Source organism: Maylandia zebra, linkage group LG13, assembly GCF_041146795.1.
Source record: "Maylandia zebra isolate NMK-2024a linkage group LG13, Mzebra_GT3a, whole genome shotgun sequence".
NCBI lineage: Eukaryota > Metazoa > Chordata > Actinopteri > Cichliformes > Cichlidae > Maylandia > Maylandia zebra.
In genome coordinates, this window is record NC_135179.1 from 3,437,999 (window position 1) to 3,461,560 (window position 23,562).

At 42.6% G+C, this 23,562-nt stretch overlaps 2 protein-coding genes across 2 annotated transcripts in view; both read right to left on the reverse strand.

The window, feature by feature from the left end:
• Positions 1-4,447: 4,447 nt before the first annotated feature.
• smim28 (small integral membrane protein 28) lies at positions 4,448-12,881 on the reverse strand. Its single transcript, XM_076891406.1, has 3 exons — positions 12,804-12,881; positions 7,157-7,362; positions 4,448-5,656 (listed from the first exon to the last, which is right to left on the reverse strand). Exons 2-3 carry the CDS (start codon positions 7,265-7,267, stop codon positions 5,180-5,182), a joined length of 588 nt encoding a protein of 195 aa, XP_076747521.1. The 5' UTR covers positions 7,268-7,362; positions 12,804-12,881; the 3' UTR covers positions 4,448-5,179.
• The window catches only part of arfgef3 (ARFGEF family member 3), a 58,257-nt gene continuing 44,891 nt past the window's right edge, over positions 10,197-23,562 (reverse strand). The window contains exons 34-41 of the mRNA XM_014411986.3: positions 21,368-21,499; positions 20,965-21,095; positions 20,010-20,228; positions 19,674-19,845; positions 18,463-18,564; positions 17,598-17,980; positions 17,027-17,510; positions 10,197-16,788 (exon numbers count right to left, since the gene is read on the reverse strand). Of these exons, the coding sequence (XP_014267472.3) occupies positions 16,597-16,788; positions 17,027-17,510; positions 17,598-17,980; positions 18,463-18,564; positions 19,674-19,845; positions 20,010-20,228; positions 20,965-21,095; positions 21,368-21,499 (1,815 nt within the window). The 3' untranslated portion in view covers positions 10,197-16,596. The remainder of the gene's footprint in view (positions 16,789-17,026; positions 17,511-17,597; positions 17,981-18,462; positions 18,565-19,673; positions 19,846-20,009; positions 20,229-20,964; positions 21,096-21,367; positions 21,500-23,562) is intronic.

The following is a 23,562-nucleotide window of genomic DNA, read 5'->3' on the forward strand; positions in this document are numbered from 1 at the left end:
AGACAGGACGGGAGGGGAAGAAGGGAGGTTAGATTTAAAGGTGTATAGGAATTTATTTTATTTATGTATTAATCACATTATTTTATTGTATAATGCTTTGGTGCCACTGGATTTTAACATGTCTCACACTCATACAGTAAGACAAATGGTGGAGGTCTAGTAAGGAAGTTGGGGGAAGCAGACAACTCCACAGGAAGAGTCTTTTCGCTACGTTCACACTGCAGGCGAAAGCGCATCAAATCGGATTTTTGTTTTTGACCCTATGCGACCCATATCCGATCATGGTCTGACAGTGTGAACGGCACAAATCCGATATTTTCAAATCCGATCTGGGTCACTTTCGTATGTTGTACTGAATCCGATACATATCCGATGTTTTAGAAAGCGACTGCTGTTTGATGGTCATGTTGCATTAAATCCGTCTTTTACGTCCCTGACACAAGACAGACGCCAATTATCAGCGCCAGAGAAGACATCGTGAACGCTTCCTGTCCATCCAGTGTAGATGTCAGTGAAACTGTTGGGAAGACAACGTTGGAGAAACGTGAACATTTTATTTGTACTGTATAATCTGCAGATTCTGACAGAAACCTGCAGCTATCCTTTGAAGCAGTGCTCCTCTAAAACAGCAATAAGGATCATTATTAGGTTATTTACATTATTATGTAAATAACAAAATAACTTAAAGCAAAAATTGGGAAACGTAAAGTCCAAAGTCTTTATATTAAGGCCATCAGTCAAACAATACTGTTGCTCTTGGTCTAAACAGAGCGCGTTGTGTGTGACGTCCTCTTTTGCGCATGCGGCCGCTTTGAGCGTTCACACTAGAGCACGTTTGCTGTCGCATTTTATTTGTAGTGTGAACGAGCAGACAAAAACATCGGATTTGATCAAAAAATCTGAATTTATCATTAAGACCTGCAGTGTGAACGTAGCCTTTGTCTCTTCGAGGACTCTGGGAGGTAGCAAGGGAGTGTGAACCTTAAGGTGCGAAACAGCTGTGTACTGTCTTTTGTTCCTGAAGGTCTTTAACTGAGAGCCATGCTAGGCTCAGGGAGACTGCTGACCGTCTGCCCCGCGGTCATGCAGGCTCTCCACCAACTTGGTTGTCTGTTCTTTGTGTTTTGATTAAAGAATGTTAGCTACCTCTCACCGCTCGTCTGCAGGCTTTATTTAAATGGAAAACTTCCACAACAAAGGGAAGGACTGCTCAGTGGGATTTGATAAACTGGAAATCTAAAGCTTATTTGTAAGTCCTCATTTTTAATAGATAGATATGGGATCCATGCTCTCCCATGAAGCCCATTCTATGATGATCTCTATACTGTTCTTGAGCTAATACGATGGCCACATGAAGTTTGGAGGTGAAAGTTAGCAAACTGTGCCTCAGTATCTGCTGACCCCACTCTGTGATTTCACACGGCCTCCCACTTTCATGCTGAGCTGCTGAGAGCGACCCATTCTTCCACAAATGTTTGTAGAAGCAGTCTGAATGCCTAGGTGCTTGATTTTATATACCTGTGGGCATGCAAGTGATTGGAACACCTGAACTCAATGATTTTGATGGGCGAGTCAATATTTCAGGCAAAACAGTGTGTCTACTTCTTATTTTAAGTCAGGGGATGAAGAGTGCCAAATTAAATCAGTATAACTAACATTATCAGACATATGGCAAACAGGTTGACACGGTATATGCTTCAAAAAGCTCCTGAGTAATGATCAGGATCTAATTAGTAGATGTTTCTCCAAAAGTGGCCACACCCACCGCACTGACTCAAGGTGAGTCATGATTTGACTTTGGGCCACATCTATTCCACACAACACGAAGGCTGTATCCCAATTCAGGGTCTGCAGCCTTAACGGTCCACAAGGGCCGCGTACTCAAAGACCGCTAAGGTCGGAAGTGCGAGGCTTGTGAAATGGGACCGTCTAGCCTCTGTCGCGCTTGCCCAGGTTGCCTAGCAACCATGATACTAACAGCTGGAAACGTTTCATACAGCTTTGTTTGACAGAAATGAAGGAGAACATCTTTTGTTCATTTGTTTGTTTGTTTCTACATGAGCTTCACTCAAAGAAAGGTTCATTTGACACTGTGTATATATAAATGTATTATATATAAGAGACAAATATTGAATATGTTGGCATTACTAAATTTGTCTCAGTGCTTACTTTAAATATCCATGAAATCATCACATTCTCTGTAAGATTAAGGTCAACTATTGAACGGCGTATATTTTAAAGGCTTTAAAACCAAGTTAGTACAAACGCCACTAATGTCACATAACTTTGCTGACATGTGACCAACAGTAATGTTTTAATGTTCTAAGTTATTAAACATTTGCACATGTTTACTTTTCGGGCGCCCCTTTTCCACCGTTTTTTTTCCCGCAAAATCATCCACACGTCATGAAATCAATATCCTTAGTATCCTTATTTTCCTATTATATTGTTTTATGTACTTTAATAATGAAGGCTTGTAGAGCAAGGCCACTTTTGACTCACAAAGTGCTCAGCCAGACTGAAAAACAGGAAGTTTTAGTGCACAGATATATTAATAGATAAGACACAGAACGGAGGAACTTTCCATATAAGCAATGTTTGAAACTGTGTGACGTGTAACGTACCAAAATAAAACCTATATGAGGCACAGTTTATGATTCTAATGTTAGAGCTCTTGCAGCTGGCGTTTGAGCTGTGCAGGGGTCTCTCTCTTCCGGAAGATGATTGAATAAAAAGAAATATAAATGTTTTAACACACTATGAGTCGGTTTTCTCTGTTCTGTCATGGGGACAAAAAAATCGGGGTTAAATAACACCACCGCCGCGCTATGCATTCTGGGATTTGTTGGGCCATCCTTAAAATTCAGGGAAGTAAAAGACGCCTTTGAGGCCTGCATTTCTATGGAGCAGCCTTTGAATTGGGACAGCCTTCGTCGCGTCGCTGTGATGTAATCGGCCTTAAAATGCGGCCTTTAAGGCTGCAGACCCTGAATTGGGATACAGCCTATTGTCAAGCCCAGTTCTTGATTTGGGCCATGTCAGGCACTTTTTAGTCCCATAACTTAGGACCAAAGACAGTTAGGTCCATATATGTTTGCACAGTGACACAAGTTTTGTTTTTTATATAACGGACATGAAAATATTGTGTTGACTCTCAGCTTTCATTTGAGGGTGTCCACACTCGAACTGGATGAATGGTTTAGGAGTTTCAGCTCCTTAAAATGTGCCGTCCTCTTTTAAATGGACCAAAAGTAATTGGACCATGACTCAAAGTGTTCTTTGTGTTTTGATTAAAGAATGCTAGCTACTGCTCACCGCTCGTCTGCAGGCTTTATTTAAATGGAAAACTTCCACAACACTTGCATTGGCTTCCCATTGAATTTAGGGTTCGTTTTAAAGTCCTTTTATTGGTTTTGAAAACTTTAAATGGTCTGGCTCCTGTCTACTTATCTGATTTACCGAAGCCACATGTTCCTCCTCGCATGCTTCGTTCAGCTGAGCAGCTGCTGCCGTCGGTCCCTAAGTCGCAGCTGAAATGCAGAGGAGACCGAGCGTTTTCAATTCCAGCTCCGATGCTCTGGAATCACCTTCCCCTCCGAATTAAACAAGCATCATCAGTGCAGGTCTTTAAGTCCATATTGAAAACTTATTTTTATTCCCTGGCTTTTAACTCTGTAGGAAACTGACACCTTTCTTATTTATTTAATTTTTTTATGATTTTATGGTATTTTTAATTTGTTAGTTTTTTTGATCTGTGTTGTTCAGCACTTTGGTCTGCCTGGTGTGTTCTTAAAGTGCTATACAAATAAACAATGATGATGATGATGATGAAAATCTACACTTTTGTACATCCTGAGAAAGCAAGACAGCATTGTGAACTCAGCAAAACAAAAGGAACGTCCATATCAATATCCAAGTCTACCATAAAGAGAAGACTACATAAAAGTAAATACAGAGGATTCACTGCAAAGTCCAAGCCACTCATAAGCCTCAACAATAGAAAAAAAAAATCGAAATAAGACAGAACAGTTCTGGAAAAATATTCTATTCACACATGACACCAAGATCAACGAATGCCAGAATGATGGCAACAAAACCGGCATGGAACACAATATGATCAAAAACAGCATGGTGGAGCCAGTGTGATGGCTTGGGTGTGGCACTGAGACACTAGTGTTTACTGATGATGTGACAGAAGGCATTTTGACCAAGTATTTTTATTTTTATTTTTTTACTTTCAGTTATTTAATTTGTCCAATTACTTTTGAGCTGCTGAAATGAAGGGAATGTGTTCAAATCTTCTAGTTCCTCAATAGTTTTTAATGCAATCTTTTTGTTCAGCCCACTGAATTAAAGCTGGAAGTCTGCACTTCAACTGCATCTGAGTTGTTTCATTTAAAATTTAAAATTCACTGTGGGAACGTACAGAACCAAAATTAGACAGAAAAAAAAGTCAGAATATTTATTAATTCCTGTATGTGAGGAGGATACAGTAATAAACAGTGGGACACAGGGATCGCTTCACTTTATTGTTTGTGATTATTACACAGTAAAAATAAATACGAATGTCAGCATTATAAAACTGTCCTGTTACCACTACTGCTCACTAAAGTCTAAAGGCTCCTACAGCTGTGTCACAGGTAAAACACACAATAATAAAAATAGCATGTTTGTTATCCACGTGAACACTTTTACAATGTTAAGTACAAACAGGAGAAATTATCACACTAACTTATGAGGAATGATGTAAATGGTAAGAATATTGTGTACAAGTCTGTGTGGCTTTTTTAAACTGTGCTTGGTGCTTATGGCGCAGAGGGCTTTGTTAACAAAGAAAAAAAAACCATTCTGTGTCAGAGTTATAAATATTTAGCACATTTGTCCATTAAGGTAAAAATCACTGAGGATGTCATCCAAAGGAAGTTTGGAGATGCCCGTTTCCTGGATCCCAGTCACATTATTCAGTATAAAAACCAGTTTAGAAGATCTTCATGCAGCAGCACAGGGCCCAGAAGCTCTTCTTGGCTCATTTGTTTTTGTAGTATTATTTTATTTTTAATATACTTAATAGGGTGATTTGGGATGTAGTCTTGGTAAGTAATATGTTAGATTCCTATGTCCTCAACTGGAAGTGTTTTCATTCACATCTTAGGTCTCTTCTTTTAATTTCAGTTTTGATTCAGTCTTTGACTTCTTCTATGATTGCCCTCCTGTCATTCATCACCATCATCATCCCTTCTTCATCATCTCCACAGCGTGCCTCTGGCCCTGGACTTGGAGGGAGCAGCTCTGCATCTTTTGAGCTGCTTGTGCTAGCAGCTCTGGCAATCCTGGTGAGGGTCTGTTCATACGGAGAGGGCAGATAGACCATGAGGAATACGCCGTCTGTCACGTCCTGCTCGGAGCTTGAGCTGGGAAGTGGACCTCTGTTGCTGCGGAGGGAGGACAGCAGCTCGCAGTTCCTCTCTGGGTCCTGTAGGTCCTCCAAGGCGATCACGTTAGCCAATCCCAGCTTTCCATTGAAGCTGAAGCCCCTCCTTCGGCGGCAGACCACGAAGCCGAGGATGCTAATGAAGAGGACGAGGAAGGAGATGCTTGCTATGACGATATAGGTGACTGATACACCGCTGAAGATGGCCTCATCAAAACTCTGGTTCTGTGAGTCAGACACAAGATGTTGTTATTATTATTATTATTATTATTATTATTATTATTATTATTAGTAGTAGTAGTAGTAGTAGTAGTAGTAGTAGTAGTAGTAGTAGTAGTAGTAGTAGTTAAGGAATATAAAGTGCAGAAGTCACAGATTTAACAGAGGTCATTTAGGCGCCATAAAAACTTTGTCCAGCAGAGGGAGCTGTCCGTGCCGAACTTCTGCTGATCTCCTCTTTGCACATGTGAATGTGTAGCATTGTGAGGGTGGACTTATGCCAGAAGGATGGACAAAGAACGATAAATACTTGTTTAATATTTTACTGGCAGCAGGCAAGAAAGCCATCACAAAAAAATGTCTTTCTTCAGAGAGCCCAACTATGAACATGTGGATGAACATCACAATGGACATTTACAGAACGGAGAAAATGACAGCAGATGTGAACTACAAGAGGGAGCTGTTGGTATCACGATGGAAGAAATGGATGGACTACATAAAAAACGCAGGCCAGTTTTTGCTTTGGCTCTAGATTTTGACTTTGTTAACTACTAGAAGACTAGAGGAAATATTAGTTATATTAATGGAAACAAAAACACACTCCCTACATTTTTTTCTTTCATTTTTCTTTTTCCTTATGTATCTTTTATTTATTTATTTATTTATTGTTTCCTGTTTTGCTTCTTTTTTCTTTCTTCTTTCATTCTTTTTGTATGGATATTTTAGTTGTTTAAATATAGAAAAAAAATATATGTAGTGACAAATTGCTGAAGTTGATGGTATTGTATAGTGATTCCAAAATGTCCATTTAAAAAAAAAAAAAAAAAGTATTGTGAGGCTGAGCACACCGCCTCCTGATGTTATTTTTATTTGGAGCATATGTGCACTGTAAAAGCTAAGAATGAAGAGTAAACATGAGATGGGAGACGTTGTCTTTTACCAGACAGCAGTTTTAATAAATGACTTGTTGTTAAATAAATGTTAAAACATCCAAAATTTATTGAAATAAAGCTGATGTTGTTACATATTGTTGTTGGAAAGTAACTGAAAGAAGTCTTTAAAGGATGTCTTCCAGTTCTACACATCTGCATTTTTTCCAATCTGGATTTTAGGCAGTGTGATTAAAAACACATTAAGATCAGATAAAACTAATGAAATAAAACTGGATTCAAGTATCAATGCAAAATTTTATTTCTGCCGTCTCATCGAATGCCAAGAATCGTGTCTTCATAGCTTCATATAAGTAACATTTCTAAAAGCTAGAAGTATAACTCTGCAGAGAATCTTTGAAGTGACACGTTTTTGTTGTGCAAGCTTTGTAACATCTCTCCATCAGTTCGACAATTATTAATATTTAATTTTATTACGTGGACGCTCACATTTGTGTCACTGCATTTAATTTTTCAAATGACATATTTTCAGATTAAATTATGAACTGATGAAAAAAAACCACTGACAGCATGTTTAATAATAAAAATAAAATCATCGACGTCTGCGCGAACTCACCGGTGCCTGTCTGTCAGTGGAAGGCAGAGCCGAGGGTCCGGATGACCAGTCTAGAGAGTCCCGGCCAGCGGGTCCAAACTTCCTCCAGCTGCTCTCCAGCAGAGACCGCATGGTGGAAAGTTTCAGGATCCGAAGCCGACGGGTCTGTTGACAGCTCAGAGGGTTAGCACCGACTGCACCGCTGAAGTGATCAGCCTTAAATATATCTGGGAGGGGGAGGAGGGAGGGACGGCAGAGAAATGAGGGCAGCAGACAGTCCAGCAGAGAACAGACACATCACTGGTCCCAGTGGGTCACAGCAGAGGGTGTTTCCAGGATTTTTCTTTTTTTAAAAACTATGGTGTGTTTTTATTGGGGGCAGAGAGATCGCGTGCTTCCAAAAATATGCATTAGGAGACGTTACAAATCTGTGTTGAAGGATAAGATGTATAAACTAATAGGAAAAAACTGCATTTACGGTTCCAAACACAATTAAGTAAATAAGCAAAGTAGATGAGTTAGAGAACAGTAGACAGTAAGCACTCTATTTTTTTGCATCTATAATTAACTCACAAGCATTCATTACATATTATTTGAATATTTAACGCTCGCTGACACACTGACAAAGAAATTTCAGTCAGTGAGAGCAACGAGGAGCCATCAGAAGCTAAAATCAACACTTGATTTTTACATGTAGTAAGATTGTTGCTGTTTAACAGTAATGACTGTGTCGATTGTTTGAAAGGTCCAGATAAGCAATAACAAAGAAAATCTGACATAATGTGTCTCACTGGGTGTGTAGTGGATACATTCAAATGATCGGTGTAAAGAGTGAGACAATCAGGAAGCTTTAACTCCAGTGGATGACTCTCTGTCACTCAGAGTGCTCGGGGGAATCACTTTTTCTGTGAATATCAAGAAGACCAAAAGTGAAAAATCTTTGTGATCTGATGAAACTTTTCTCAACATTTCTGGGATATAAAGTAAGTCTGAGAAAGGTTTTACACACTTTGAGACAATTTACAAGTCATTTAAAAGTGTGGAAGAGGAAAGTATATCACGGGTTTACAGGTTTGGTAAAAACTGTACAATAAATCGCTGCCAATAGTCCATCCATCCTCTTCGCTTATCCCTGTCAGGGTCGCGGGGGGGCTGGAGCCTATCCCCGCTAGCACAGGACAAGAGACAGGGTACACTCTGGACAGGTCGCCAGTCTGTCACAGGGCTGCAGCCAATAGTCATAGCACGCCATTCTCAACCAAGTTCCACATTTCCATACAACTTTTGTTCAGGTTTTCTTAAAACTGCAGGATTATTTTGGAACTGAAACTCTTAGGAAAGAAGAAAAAGAGGAGAAGCAAGATGAATAGTTAATGTTTTCAATTGAGACATTAAACAATTTATTGTGGTATAAAATGCTGTTATTTATGTTTCTGTCCATGGTTAAATTGGTAGGACTACACTTTTTTTGGGGGGGGGGGCAACTTCTTCACACAACACAGTTGTGTATGTGGCTGTGTTGTATTCAAAGTAAATGGGTCTAAAAGGGGACCAATACAGTCTCTACCTTACAAAATAAAGCACCTTGAGGCAAGTGTAGAGATTTGGCGCTATATAAACTGAATGAAAGTACCTTTTGGATGGATTTATGTGACTCTGTAACTTTGGAAACTGTCTTTTAATGATGGGGTATCATCTGTTTTCTTCTAAATACCAGGCAGAAAATACGCTTTCACATGCAAAATGAATGAATGAATGAATATTTCATTTTCAGTAAAACAAAGGTTTAGGAGAATTGAAGTCACAACCACAACAACTACAGCAAGAAGGCAAACCACCTGGTTATGGTATGACCGTCTCAGGCAAAAGACACATGCTTTCATATGGTCAGCCAGTATTAGTTCCAATTAATATTACTCTTAGAAAGGTAAAAGAGGCACATTTATAATCCTCACAAATACACTATATTGGCAAAAGTCTTGACTTGCCCATTCACATCATTGAATTCAGTTGTTCCAATCACTTCCGTGAGCAGAGGTGTATAAAACACCTCTGCATGCAGACTGCTGAGTGAATTTCAGCATGGTGCCGTAATAGGATGCCACCTGTGCAACAAGTTGAGTCGTGACATTTCCTCATTCCTAAATATTCCACAGTCAGTTGTCAGTGGTGTTATAACAAAGTGGAAGCGATTGGTCCTGCTGCCAGCAGATTCCAGAGCAGTGGAGACATGTTCTCCGGAATCACAAATCTGTTTGCCAATCTGAGTCGGGGTTTGGGTTTGCCAGAAAAAAAGTGTTTTTTTTTTTTAATACTTCAGCTTATCAAGACATCTTGGACATTTTCATGCTCCCAACTTTGTGGGAACAGTTTGGGGATGGCTCCTTGTTGTTCCAACATGACTGCGCACCAGTGCACAAAAGCAGGTCCATAAAGACATGGATAAGCGAGCGTGGTGTGGCTGAACTTGACTGGCCTGCGCAGAGTCCTGACCTCAACCTGATACAAGCCAGGCCTTCTCGTCCAACATCAGTGTCTGAACTCACAAATGCACTTCTGGAAGAATGGTGAAAAATTCCCATAAACATTCCCAAACCTTCCATTAAACTCTATGGGTTAAGAATGGGATGTCAGTCAAGTTCATATGTGTTTGAAGGCAGACGAGTGAATGCTTCTGGCATATAACTTAAACATACAGCGTATATATAAACAGGTTTCACTAATTTGTGAGCCTTGTTCTATAAATCTCCAACCGTTTTGATCTTTTGGCAAGGACAGCTCTAATACCACTTTCATGTATTCAGCAAATCGCAGTGTGTCAGCTCGGCTTAGCACACAGACTCCAACAATGTGCAAATGGAACCAAAGCCAAACCGTCAGCAATAACAAAATCAAAAAATCCCCCTAAGCTCCGTAACTAAAACATTACAGCTGGTTTTGTTTATTCTGCACAAAAATCCTTTTTACTGTTAAAATCATCACTTTCAGATTGGATTGAAGACATCCAAACTTTGGAGTGCATTTGATCATCATCATCAGATATAAAACACAATGCCAAACATTTGGGGCAAACTGCTTTTAATTTGCAACACAGAGCAGACAAGCCTGCAGAGAAAGCACTTTACAACTTACAGCACTTACACAGCTGCGCTCGGGACAGAAGAGAGAAGCCAGAGCAGGTTAGAAACACCAGGAGAAAATCTTACAGCTGCTGTTCTTTAATATCAAAAGCAGAAAAAAATGCACTTTTAGAAATCACAGTCACGACATTAGCAGAGCCGGCGCTCACAGGTCGGGCAGCAGAGCATCTGAGGTCAGTGAAGGAAGCAAACGGACAAAACAACCTGAGTGAATGAGCAGAGAGCCTGAAGTCACATCGTAAAGACTCTGCACCTTCACCTGCAGGGACACCCACGGTTGTGTTTTATATTTGTACCATCAGTCAAACAAAGACTTTTACCATTTTCTCTGGTGGTGATTGTTTACTTTGTAAGCATTTATAGACAGTAGCCATAACTGATCTTCAGTGAGAGAAAGAAAATATATGTAGACCACCTGGTCTCTGGAACACAGGATATGAAATCAAACACCAACCATTTGGTTAATGTCAGAGTCAAATGATAAGATCAACACAAGTTTACACAGTAGATCCACTTTTTCTGACAGCTTCAAGTTTGTTGATGCCAACATCTGGTTCAGTTTAACCTCTTTTCCATCAGTGTAGAAGAAACTGCAAACATTTTCACAGGAAATATCACAGCGGCAAGACTGCACACTTCAACGGCCAATGACTGGTTAAATGAAGCACCAGAAACCATATTAGTGGCTTCGTCTTTGTGAGCAGTAATTATGTTTTTCTTCCTTCTGATCATCTCCTGATTACTCCTCAAACAGCATAAATAGCACACCGTGTCAGATTTGTCAGTTGAATGTGTTATCTACACCCACATCTGCTGCATATCTGCAAGCTGCTTTGGAACCCACTCTACCCCAGCTCCTCCTGATTGATCAAGTCTGATGTTACAGACACTCTGGCTTTCTGTCTATGCACACAGAAGAGTGAGGAGGTCCCAGGACAGAGCAATGAAACCAAATAAAAACAAACGCAGATGAAAATAACAAATCTCATTTCTGCTCTAATGGCCGGGACTTAAAGACAAATTTATGCTGTCTTCTTTACCATCATCTCGGCCCCAAAAACCTGATAAAGCCTGACTTTGCATTTTTTTAAAAAAATGCAAACACATAACCCAAATCTTTTCCCACGATTGTCCATCAAAAATTAAAAACTAATCAAATTCAAACATTTACCGACACAATATTTCTGCAAAGTACACGTCTAAGAACTTTTACTTGATTATTCTTTTATATTTTTCTGTTTCTGTATGTTCTCATGACTTCCTCTGTCATATGACCTTTCACTGTGGAAACTGTGTCAGATGTCTGGGTCGCGTAGAAACTTTGTCCATCCGTGTCAGACAAAATGACAGAATAGTCAAAGCTGCTTTTACTCCTACGCTCTCAGTCAATCACCCAGATGCCCTGAAAGCTCAAGCCTTAGATATGTGTACATTTCTCAGACCAACAAGGGAGTCGGTCTTTAAACTGTCAGCCAAATCACTCAGACGTATACTGAGTTCTCCAAACAATGTTTTCTCTTTTTTTTTTGTCTCAATCTGATCTCTGGAAAGTGAATGCAGTAAGGCACTGCCTCTTCCATCAGTAATCCCTCAATAAAGTCACCAATGTGTTGATTTTACTGTAAATCAATAGTAGAAACAATATTACAAATTCCCAGGAATTGGAGAGAAGAAGGAGCTGTCAGTATCTTGAATCAGAAAGCAATAAGAGCTTAGAATCAAACAAAGACTCGTGGAACACGTAGACGGATTTGCAGCTTCTTGTCAGCAGCGAGTTTACCCAAGAGCATCAAATCTGCTTAGAGTGCAGATAAAGTTTGTTGTGGCGATGAGCTGCACTGAGCAGCAGCCACAGCGACTGTGGTTCAAGCCCTCTTAATCTCAGCTCAACATTTCAAATGTACGTTGGCTGTAAAAGTAAAAAACGCAGACAAAAGATTAATCTCTGGACTCGGCGTTACAAATAATGTCGTGGGCAAAGTGAAAGCAGAGAACCAATCAGAGCAAACACCTAGAGGAGCACGGGCGCCATCAGCACAAACTACTGGTGCGGTGTCGTTGCATGACGCTGACACATCAGCTGATGGAAACACTGCCACAGCTTTAACACCCACTAAATCCTTTCCCTTCACTATTGCTGATCACACTGATGGCCCACAACATCTGTCCAGTTGCTGCTCGCCCTCGAACAACAGGGACAAATGGGGACGGGTCAGGGACACCGGGAGGGGCTGAGGGACAGCAAAGTCAGCTGAGACACAACAGAGTGGCGAGACGTGCTAATGCTGCAACGTAGCAGCCCCACAAGAAGGAGGCCGGAATTAGAGCACGACCTTCCAACCGATGCTGTCGATATTCTGCATTCTGATGCAGGGCTCGGGTTAAAGACAAAGAATAAAACTGAATTTTGTTTAATGTTTTCTTGTTTCTCATGGATGAGCTGAGGTCCATAAATACACAATCACATCAACAATACGTGTAAAAAAATTTGACTTAGCAGCCACCTCATTTAAAACGTGCAAACTCACATTCTGAAGCCTCAAACCAAGCATCGTAGCAGTCTCTGTGCAGGTGGAGCCAGAAGTGCAGAAGTGCATACACTAGTGTGCTTGATTAACAAGGTGCACCTGTAGTGGACTCTGCACCTCACAGGCAAGGAGGATGGGAGATTTTTAACTGGAGGAGACTCTTGGCAGGACTTTTAAGATTAAAAGCTGTACAGCTAAGTCCTATTTTTTTTTTCACTGGAAATTCTTTGAAAGACACCAACAGCACAGGCGAGAGGTCTGGCTCAGTGACTCCCAATTACTGGAAGTGAAACCAGCATCAAAGCGGTCGAGTCCTTAATTATCCCCAAATAACGTTTAAGTCTTCACCCCATGCAGAGCAGCTCTCGGGGAGGGAACCAAACAAGAGACAAGACAGTCTTTTGTGGCAGGCTTTAAACATCTGCTGTTAAGTGGGCCATTTAATCACAGTCTGCAAGGACTCAGAAGAAGAACTGCAGCATTGGCTTCATTTTTCATCTGCGGAGGTTTTGTGTGTGTGTGATAGGGTGGCAAAAATCAACCATGAAGCACCCAGGGGGTTGTCTTGATGCACGCTCCATCATCCAGGTGAGTAAATCCCAAAAAGCTGATTCTGTTCATCTGGACGTCTTTAGTGGGAGAGACATTTCGTCATCATCCAGGTGACTTCTTCAGTCTCAGCTGACTGCAGGTTTCCTTAATCCTATATTTGTGTAATGACTGAAACTAGCAGCACTATGTCCAAAAGAACATAATCAACTGTTTGGGACTCCCAGACGGTTGCTTGTATATGTATAACTTTAGTCTAAGGTAAAAAGGATTCCAATAGGAAGAGTCTGTCTGGTTGTAGCATTAGTTGTCCACAATAATGCAGCACCACGTGCTGGGGTGGATTATAGTCTTTGAGCTTCACCTACGTTAAAGAGATGAGTTCACTGTAGCAGAGGCCGACTGACAGGCACAAACATCTCCTTCACAGGGGATGACAGGTTATAGTTCCTGTAGCTGGGGGTAAGAATAGAAAGTTGAGAGTATGCGTGCCCGTGTGGTTGTGGCTCCTACAGTATCACTAGCCTAACAGGCTGTCCCATAAGAGGGACAAAATGTATACAACCACACCCAGCAGCTGTTCCCTTTTCTCTCCCTGGAGTTAAGAAATTCACGTCTCAATAAAATGTAAAATGAGTTCTTCAACAAGAATTCTTTGGCATCACTTTGGTTTTAGAGTTGTCCGGTTCCTCGACGCCTCGTCTGTGGCAACAAAAGCTAATGAAGCCACATGACATAAATATTAAACACATGTTAAAGCAAAGCAACAGAAACAGCAGTCGTTTAAGATCTCAGTGACTGGTTCCAGCCTGTATTAAATAAAGACGGTGAGCTTTAAAACTCTGTTGTTGATTTAAGATTTTCCGGCTTCTAAAGCAGGAAAAGCTGATGACTTTAAAGCATCAAATTAGGACCCAGCTTGGCACTGACTGCTTGCTTTTTTGGAGCATCCAGTGGAAGCATTGCTGCCAGGGAGGAGGTGACAGCTGGCACAAAGGAGAGAATGAGGCGACCGACAAAGTGAGGAAGCAAGTGAAGAGAGAGCAAATAACACTGAAAGAGTCTCCGCTGTAGACAAAGTGGGTGAAAAAAGGAGAGTAAATCTTCTTAGGAGCATCAGATGCTGCCGCCCTCCCCGCCCCACCCGCCTGTCCTCGATACGGGCCGAGCCGCTGAAGTTAGCGTCAGTTCAGCACTCTCTTCATTCATTCATTCATAATCTGTCCTGAAATGCACATGAATGGAGGTAAGCAGAGTTACAGCTCATCGAGGCAAACTGGACTAGTGAAAGTGAGATAATGCACGTTCATTCAGTTTGCTGACTCCGTGCTCGGAGTACGTTTCTTTCTCCGTGATCTAAACGCACCTGATGGCAAAACTTTCATCCATCTGTTGGTTTCCAGGTGAGAGATGTGGCATTATTCTTGGAAATGACTGATGATAAGAGGGTAATAATGATAAGACTGTTATTTAAATATCATAGACAGTAAGGAGCTGAAAGGACAGGTGTTGATTATTATTGAACTTTTCTTGTATTGTTTTAGATGCAGGACAAAAACATTCACTTTAACCTGAAAGTTATCGGCGCACATATATAACCACACTGAGACACGTTACATGGTGACAAACAGAATATGAAGACTGAAAGTCATGTGAAGGCACCGCCATACAAAAGACATCGTGAATCCTCCGTTTGGCGATTGGAATTCTTTGGTCACTTAAAAATGAGTTACTGATGATGTTAAACACGATGCTCTCATTAAGCGGCTTTGTCACCAACCCCCTGCTCTCTATTAGCAACAATGTTGGAAAAGCTTAAGGATACAGGTTTCCCCTGTGGGGTGGGGGGTGAAACACTGACAGTGGGGTCAGACTCAGGGTTTCCCCTTCAGTCACAGCCAATAGGCTCCAAGCACATATATGCAAAAAAATATTATCAACACAGTATATATTTCAAATAAATATTTGCATAAATAGATGATATGAAAAAGGACATGCGGCTGGCATGAAACATCAAAACACACACCGAGCGCCGTCTTTGATTAAAATAATTAATACTCATGTCAGAAGGCTTAAACAGACCTCTGAGCCACATGTGATCAGGATCAATGAGCACTCGCTCCGAACTCTGAGAAGGAAAACAGGATAAAAATAAAGTTCTAAGCTGAACCTTTGTGATCTCCAGGATTTCACTGGCTTGTTTATGGTCCCGTCTTCAGCACTGTGGAGATTTTCAGAAACCTGCTGAGCTGAGACATGGGCTTTATTCAGACAGCAGGCAAATCAGATTTGTTTCTCAAATAGGACCTTTAGGACTGCGCTGTTATTTGCAAGTGATCAGATGGGATTTGTGTGCCCAGACATCACCAGACCATCTGTAAGAGTCGCTGCAGCAACAGCACAGGCGTCACTGAATACATCGCTACCATTTGTCTTCTAGCTCCCTACACGCCCCCTCCCAAAGAGCCAGCAGGCAGTTTTCTCATCATCTAATCTCATCTGGATACAATGTGGGTTTGTGGAAAAGGGAGTGAAAAATGAGCTGGAAGTAAATTTGCAGCAGGTTGTAAAAAGGATTAAAGCATCCAAACGGGCACCGGGGAGAGCTGTTTGGACCACCTGTGGCGCTACGGAGCAATACAACGTGTATGTGGTGACAGAGTATGACAGAGGTTATAGAGACGAGCGTATGAAGAGATGCAACAATGCAAAGAATGTAAACATGGCTGCTTCTTCATGGGTGTTAAAAACCCCTGGAAGTCACTGACACGAATGAAGCACGAGGGTGAGGAAATATTATCAAAAGCCTCTGTGATTGTCGTGTTGAGACTTTATGACAATGCTGGACCAAAATTAGGATTCGGCCAATCAGTCTTCAAAAACTGAGAACTCATAGATGACATTTAAGAGCTCCGTGTTTGTTTCTTTGCACTGTTCAGGGTTCAGGAAACAGTTCAACCAAGTAACAAGAGCACAGACGGCACATTTACTGAGAAACATTTCAAATAATATAGAGAAGCCTGTTACATTTTTATTCCTCATACCGTATCCTTCATCAGGAAACAAATCCTTCATACTGATGTCACTTAATGACTGCCTGACAACAAAATGTTGGCGAGGACCATCGATCATTCATCAGCTCCTAAAATCTACGGCAGCATTTCTGATTTCATCTGTTTATGTCCCTCACTGACCGACACTTTGCAGCCTCCGGCCGCTGCTTTTGCATTTCATCGCTGCGACATCACAGAATGATGTCATAGAGTCTGCCGACCCGGCCCAGCCATTCGCGCAGGGCCTGGCGAACGCGGGCGTCGGTCACGTGGCAGGAGAGCTGGCTGAGGCAGGGGTAGAGCGCCGGCTGGAGCGCCAGGAATGAGGAGTCAGACAGTAGGAGGACCTGGTTCAGGAGGGTCAGGACCATGTTGGTCCAGGCCTGCAGAGGGAGGAACACAGACATCAGTTCACAAGCAGATGCAGACCTCACTTTTACCCAACTTTCTTTATACGAGAGGGTTTAAACAGGGGACCTTCAAACTTGTGGGGACAAGGATTTTGGTCCACATGAGGCTGTTGGTCCCCACAAAGATATGAATACACACACACACACACACACACACACACACACACACACACACACACACACACACACACACACACACACACACACTCGCCTGTATCTGAGCCTCAGAGTCTCTCAGCGAGATGCTGTGGGAGCTGATGGTGGACCCCGACCGCGGCCTTTTCTCCTGCCTCAGCACCTCCGGCCCCGCACTAACCGAGTGCCTCAGAGAGGGCCCCTGCTGGTCCACCAGCTGCTGAGGCCTCTGCGGGGGCCTCTGCGGCTCTACTGGGCCCCTCCTCTCCCCGATGCCGCCTCCTCCTGCCGCCGCCCGGCCCTGCTCTTTCATGAACAGGTTGACGTGGCTTTGCTGCGGCTGCTGCTGCTGATGTTTCCTGCGTTTATACTCCATCATCAGCTTGCTGATCGTTCTGTCCGTGGCAATGGTGTATAGCTTGTTTCCAGCACTTTCCCACCATTCCTTTCTCCTTCCCGGGCCAGCGCTGCCAGGGATCCCTCCAACCGAGCTGCTTGTTATGTTGGAGTCCCTCCGTTCGCATCCAGTCCGGAACTGACTGGACAGACTGCCTGTGCAGCTGTGGGGAGAGGAGAGCGGCAGCTTTTATATGACGGGTGACTAAACAGCCTTCACAAAGCACACATTAATATGCGTGATCTCCAACCTGAATCCTGGACTTGGCGTCGGTGTGTCCCCCGGTGACGCTGAGCTCACGTCTGTCGTCTGACACCTGTACCCGCCTTCCTCTGAGGGCGTCTCCCTCGCTGAAAGCCCGCCTGCTGAGGTCGGGGTCGAAGTCTCGGACTGGAAGAGAGGCAGGAAGAACACATGGTCTCCTCCTGCACTTCCCCTCAGCAGAGCAGTCTCCTCCAGCATGCTCTCCAGGTCGCGGTGCATCTGAATGTAGCTGTTGCACAGATCCACGCACAGCTTGTAGAGCCGCTTGACCAGCCAGGCCCAGTCGGCGCTGCCCACCGGCTGCACGCTGAGTGAAGGGACTGGAGCTCGCCACGGGTGACGCTTATCCCGGCCGCGAGGGGGGCTGACCTGCCAGATAAGACACAAATATTACGAGGAGGGTCAAAAGTTTAGAAAAGCCTCTGAGGATTGAAGAGAAAAAATGAATAATGGATGAAAAGAGCAGCAGCACGACTAATCCAAGGCCGCTGCTTTAATTCTAGATTGAGGTCACCTGTCAGCCCCTCTGAGTGGCCTCTCATCACATTTGAATGTTTCACAATTCTTTACAGTAACGCTGCCAATCAGAAGCTGTGTGTATGTGTGTGTGTGTACCTGTTTACACGTCTTTGTGGGGACCAACAGTCACCTGTGAGGACAAAAGTGTCCCCACGAGTTTGAAGGCATTTTTGAGACTCAAGATGTGATTTTAGCGTCAGGGTTACAGTTGGGTTATCGTTAGGTTTAGGCTCAGGGTTAGGCATTCATTTTTGATGGTTAGGGAAAGAATTATGTCAATTAGATGTCCCCACAAGATATGAATACCCAACATGTGTGTGTGCATGTGTTACCTGTGCGGTTTCTTCAAATATGTCTTCATCCTCCGAGGAGGCGGAACCAGGATGAGAGGAGTCTGAGCTCCCCTCCTCTTCCTCGTACAGGATCCTCTTTACCTGAACACGGCGACAGGTTCAGATGTCAAACAGATAACTAGTGACGAGCTCGTCTGTTAGCGGTGACGACGGTTATCACCAGTGATTCTGTGTCTGCTGAGAGGTTAATATGACTGCTGTGTCTGGTTGGTAAAATATGCATTAGAATAAAAAATAATAAATGAAATGAAAATGTTATTTTTGTGAACATCGTTCCTCCAGACATATCAAATACCTGCTCCGCGCTTCTTTCATTCGACCTACCAAATACACAAAAGTGCATTTTAAATCTGGAGCTGTACATTTAAATAATCCCAGCAAAAGAAAATCATAGAAATCAAGAAACATCGTATATGTGAAGATGTTTTCCTGCACAGTGAAAAATCGTTTCATGAACATTCGTCCAAGACATGTTTGAAAAAAAGTTCCAAAATAAAAGCTGGGCAGGCGTCCAGCTCACTGCCTGCTCAGCTCCGTTCCTCCCATGCAGCGCGCCATGACACAGATTTTAAATTCAGCTCTACATCAGTGGTTTAAATGTTATTTACAGGTCATGGTTACAAAATGTGTTTATGAAATGACTGTCAGCGAATCAAAAACTTGTGCATTTGGCTCCTTTAGAAGTGATATGATCAACAGGGCGGCCTGGCTGGTGTTGGTCGTTTTGCTGGGCGTGCGTCTGAACCTTCTGGTCCAACTTTTCACCAGTTACCTTCTAACTGTGTGCGTTTGGTGCTAAGCAGCAGCACGAGGTGGGATAATGAAAAGCAGTTTCCAGCAGTGAGAGTGAACTGGAACAGTGAACTGAGCTGTGAAACGATAAGCTCAAATAAGTGATAAGGCTTTGTAGAGCTGAGTGGAAGTGACCACTCGGGTGATAACTCTCTGTGGCTTTTACGATAACAAAATTTTGTCCCAAATCATCTGAACGCATTAGCGATGCTCTAGAAGTGACAGCAGGTCCCTGTGAAACTATAAAAGAGCTGCAGTGTGGTTGCTAATTGTTGGCTACTTCTAAGCTACAAAAGCCTGGAACAATGTTTGTGCCCCTCAGTGTGTGGATCTGGATGCGCTGTATTAGCAGCGTGACAAAAACATACAAGAACATTATTAACTTGACTGGTTTCCACCTGCTGTGCAGTCATGCTGTCTGCCTGGCTCAGTATGGCACACAGCAGGGCCTGGAAGTACAGGCTGAAGCTCATGGCTGACTGGCGGTAAAGATTGGCTGCTCCACAAACACCCGACACCTTCATCAGCAGGTACTTCAGACCCGGCCGAGTGTCAAAGTCCCGCGCCGTCCTGCACACAACAGATTTTTCAGCTGCATTTGAAGCTGATTGACATTATTATAAAAAGCATGAATATAAAAATAACTTGTTTTGTTTCTATGTTTGGAAACTAGCAGGATTCAGTATCAACACTACACTGCCATCTGCATATGTGACATGTTTTGCTGCAGTAACCTGTACGAGTCCAGCAGCAGATCCAGAATTATGGCTAAATTCGTCATAGAGATGTAGCGCAGGAAGCCTGCCGTGGGTTTACTGGGGTCAGAGGTCACAGGTGTGACCCTTTCGTGACCTTCAGGCTGCTTTACAAACTCTTCCAGCAGGATGTCAGAGAGGTTTTGGAGCAGAACCTGGTGGGACAGCAGGCTCACCACGATGGTCCTGAATGGGATCCTGCACATCAGTCGAATCACATACATTCAGTTACTTATTTAAAAAAGAATCCTTCATAATAAAGAAAGATTTCACTGAACACATTGATGCATTTCCAGTCATGGTTCATTTATCTGTTGTAGCATCACTGTAATGTTAAACAAATGAATAAAGAGGATAAAGGATAAAGATGCAGGTGCAACATGTAAATGACAGAGCTGCACAATATGGCTGCGGTGTAACGTGAAGAAGTGCAAATGTACAAGGAGAGCTTCTTCTTCTTCTTAAACTTGTATCGTTGATGCAGCTGCAAGCGAGAAGCTGACTGAGTGCTGATGGTTGAGTGCTGCATTAATTACAACTTTATTTTTGGTTTACATCTAATCAGCCATTGCATACTTGTCTGTGCATCGTGCAGCTCATTTAAGATTAACACTGGCGATCATGCTGTCCATGCCTCGTGTGGGCATTTGTCACACTTTTAAATGGTTGTTGATGAACACACAGAGAACAGCCTTACCCAATTTTCCTTTAACACAGCAGCAGAAAGACAAGCACAAAGAGTTAGTGGACTTCAGAGAGCACATTTCCCCCACAGTCACTGACAGAGCACACATAAGAGGACAGACCACAGAAGGAGGCACATTTAAACCTAAATCTAACTGAAAACATGCGGCACCTTCAGAGCCTCGTTAAGAAATGTAAACCAATCAGACGAGTAATAAACCACCCATGTGATCAGAGCTTTGATGTGCACCTCTTCTGAGCGTGTCCATTGGACTGCTGGTCAGACGGCAGCTCGATGATGAGGACGCAAGACTGAGCGTGCTCAAAGCCTTCCTTGTTGTTGGGTGTCTTAGGGGAGCACTGAGTGTCCAACATAAAGACCTGGGATAGAAACGGGACATGCGGACAAGCTCAGGTCAGACAGTTAAAACCACAGGACAGGCTTAAAGAAAGATTACCCATACACGTGTGTTTATATTCATTTACCACGATGGATCTCTGTAAGTATTAAGTGATAAAATACAAGTTTATGTACAACTTCAACTTCAGGATCTGACATTTCAAACTCCAGGATGATGGGAGATTTTTTTTTCCTGTCTAGACTCTCGATTGGAGGTCGAAGCCACAGCGAAGCCACGTGAAGTGACACTGACCTGCTGGGCCATAGCTTTGATCCTCCAGTACTCGGCCTCGGCTGACGGTGAATGAGAAGGAGCCGCCACCTTCACCTCGCAGGCGTCTCCAGAAAAGCTGTCCGAGCCGCTGTGAAAACACGCCAGAAGGTTCTGCAGAGAGAAAACAGGGAAGACTGGTGTGGGTTAAATGGGAAACACAGACTTTTGCGATCTAAAAGCTGTCACGCTGAAGGAACCTCTGGCTCCTTGGAAGTGAAATCTGCTGAATCAGGTTTGAAACCAGAAGAAGATCCGTCAGAAAATTCATTCTTCCACTGGAATACTGTGGAAGAGACTACAGCCCATTATTCCTGAAACTCTGGCTGAATGAGGATGAACCTTTCAGTCTGTGTGTTTAATCAAGGAGCACAGCTTCTATTGTTTATAGGAAATATCATACTGTTTCCTTCATACACCAGTCAGGTTTTGTGTTATATGGTATATTTCAGGTGACAGTCGGTCTCTGAATGACATGTATGGCCAGCGTTTATTACATTACATCAGCTGTGACCTGAATGCTTTTTAACAAAAGCAGCTTTTCTATAAAGCCAGTCAAAGGCCACGTGTTCATATGTCTGAGAGCAGAAGCTACACATTAAGGACCGATGTCTACATAGCATAAGCTGCCTGTTACCAACTGTCCTACAGACATAATACGATTCTATGCATTTTTCCGGATTTCATTTACAGTCACATATCATTTATTAACATGTCTGAAATTTCTCTGCTCTTCCTTCAATATTTCTGTAAGATGGGACGGAAATGAAAGAAGTTTTAACTGAGGTTAGAAACAACGTTGAGAAGCAAAGTGCGTATTTTACAAAGACGTGGAGCCCTCTGCTTGTTTCAGAGCTAATGATTAGTATGAATCTGAGCGAACGAGATGCACTTGTTTTCAGTGTGCTGTTATACGTGGGATATAGAGCTGGGCGATAGTACGATAACGATATGTATCGCGATATAACTTTTACTCGATAGAGAAATTAAGCTATCGCGATAGACCTCGCCGCTCTTGTCCTCCTAAAAAAAAAAAAAAAAAAAAAAAAAAGGTCAGCCAATCCAAACTAAGTAGCGCAGAGCCGAACCAATCACAGCCGCAGCGTCACGTCGCGTGACTTGTTACGTACAGCACAAGTGCCAAGCCGCACGTGTGTTTGTTTGGCAAGCAGCCAGCGGGTAATGGAGGAAATGAGTGTGTGCTCTCTGAAGTCCACTAACTCCGACTAGAAAAATCAACCGAGTGTGACCGAAGAGAAAACAGATGATGGTTCCAATGCCGGAGAGATTGTCGAACGGAAGAGCCATAGAAGCTCCGTAGTGTGAAGGTATTTCGGCTATTTCAAGTCTGACAAAAATAGAGTAGCGTGCACTGTAAATTGTGCCGAAAGCAAGTCTGGAAATACAATAAACTGGTGCATGCGTCACACTGTGCGCCACGTTATTGTTTCAGTGAAATGAATTTCTACAATACTGTTACTGTTAATTCTACTCTCTAAATGCTTACATATACACACAGTTACTGTCCCTCCACACATACGACTCTGTTCTGCTTCTATGCCCCAGCTTTGTTTACTTTTTCCCACCGAGGCTTCTAGACTTCTGATTGGCCAACATTTCTGCACGGTTAGGAATCTAGCGCCACCTGCTGCTTTGGCATGTTCATAGCAGCGTTTTCCTTCATTTCTGCCTTTATGTGTGGACGGGATTATTTTTTAAAACGAAAACGGAAAATCTCCGTTTTCAAAAATACCCGTGTACGTGTGGACGTAGCCTCAGTCTCTGACTGGAAGCGCTAATTCGTCATTCGGCTTTTGTCAGACTAAAGTAACTGTTAAAACTGTTTGAAAAGCTCAGCTATACAACAAGGAGAGATTGAGAATTTCCTTTTAGTTCTCAGTTTATTTGATATTGACAAAAGTTAGTCAGTTTTGTCTGTTCTTCTGTAAAACAAACTAAGATTTATTTTTAGAAGTAATATTTTGTTTCTAAGTGGAATTGACAGTTTAGTCTGTTTCGTTTGTTCTGTTTTGAAACTTAAACGCTTTAGCGGCTGCCTTATGTGTAGTTTGCAATATTTGCCTTTATTTATCTGAAAAAGTCTCATGTTCCTTAAGTACATCTACCCTGTTGAACTTATTATGGGAAATAAATATTTAAATAAAAACAAGCTGCTG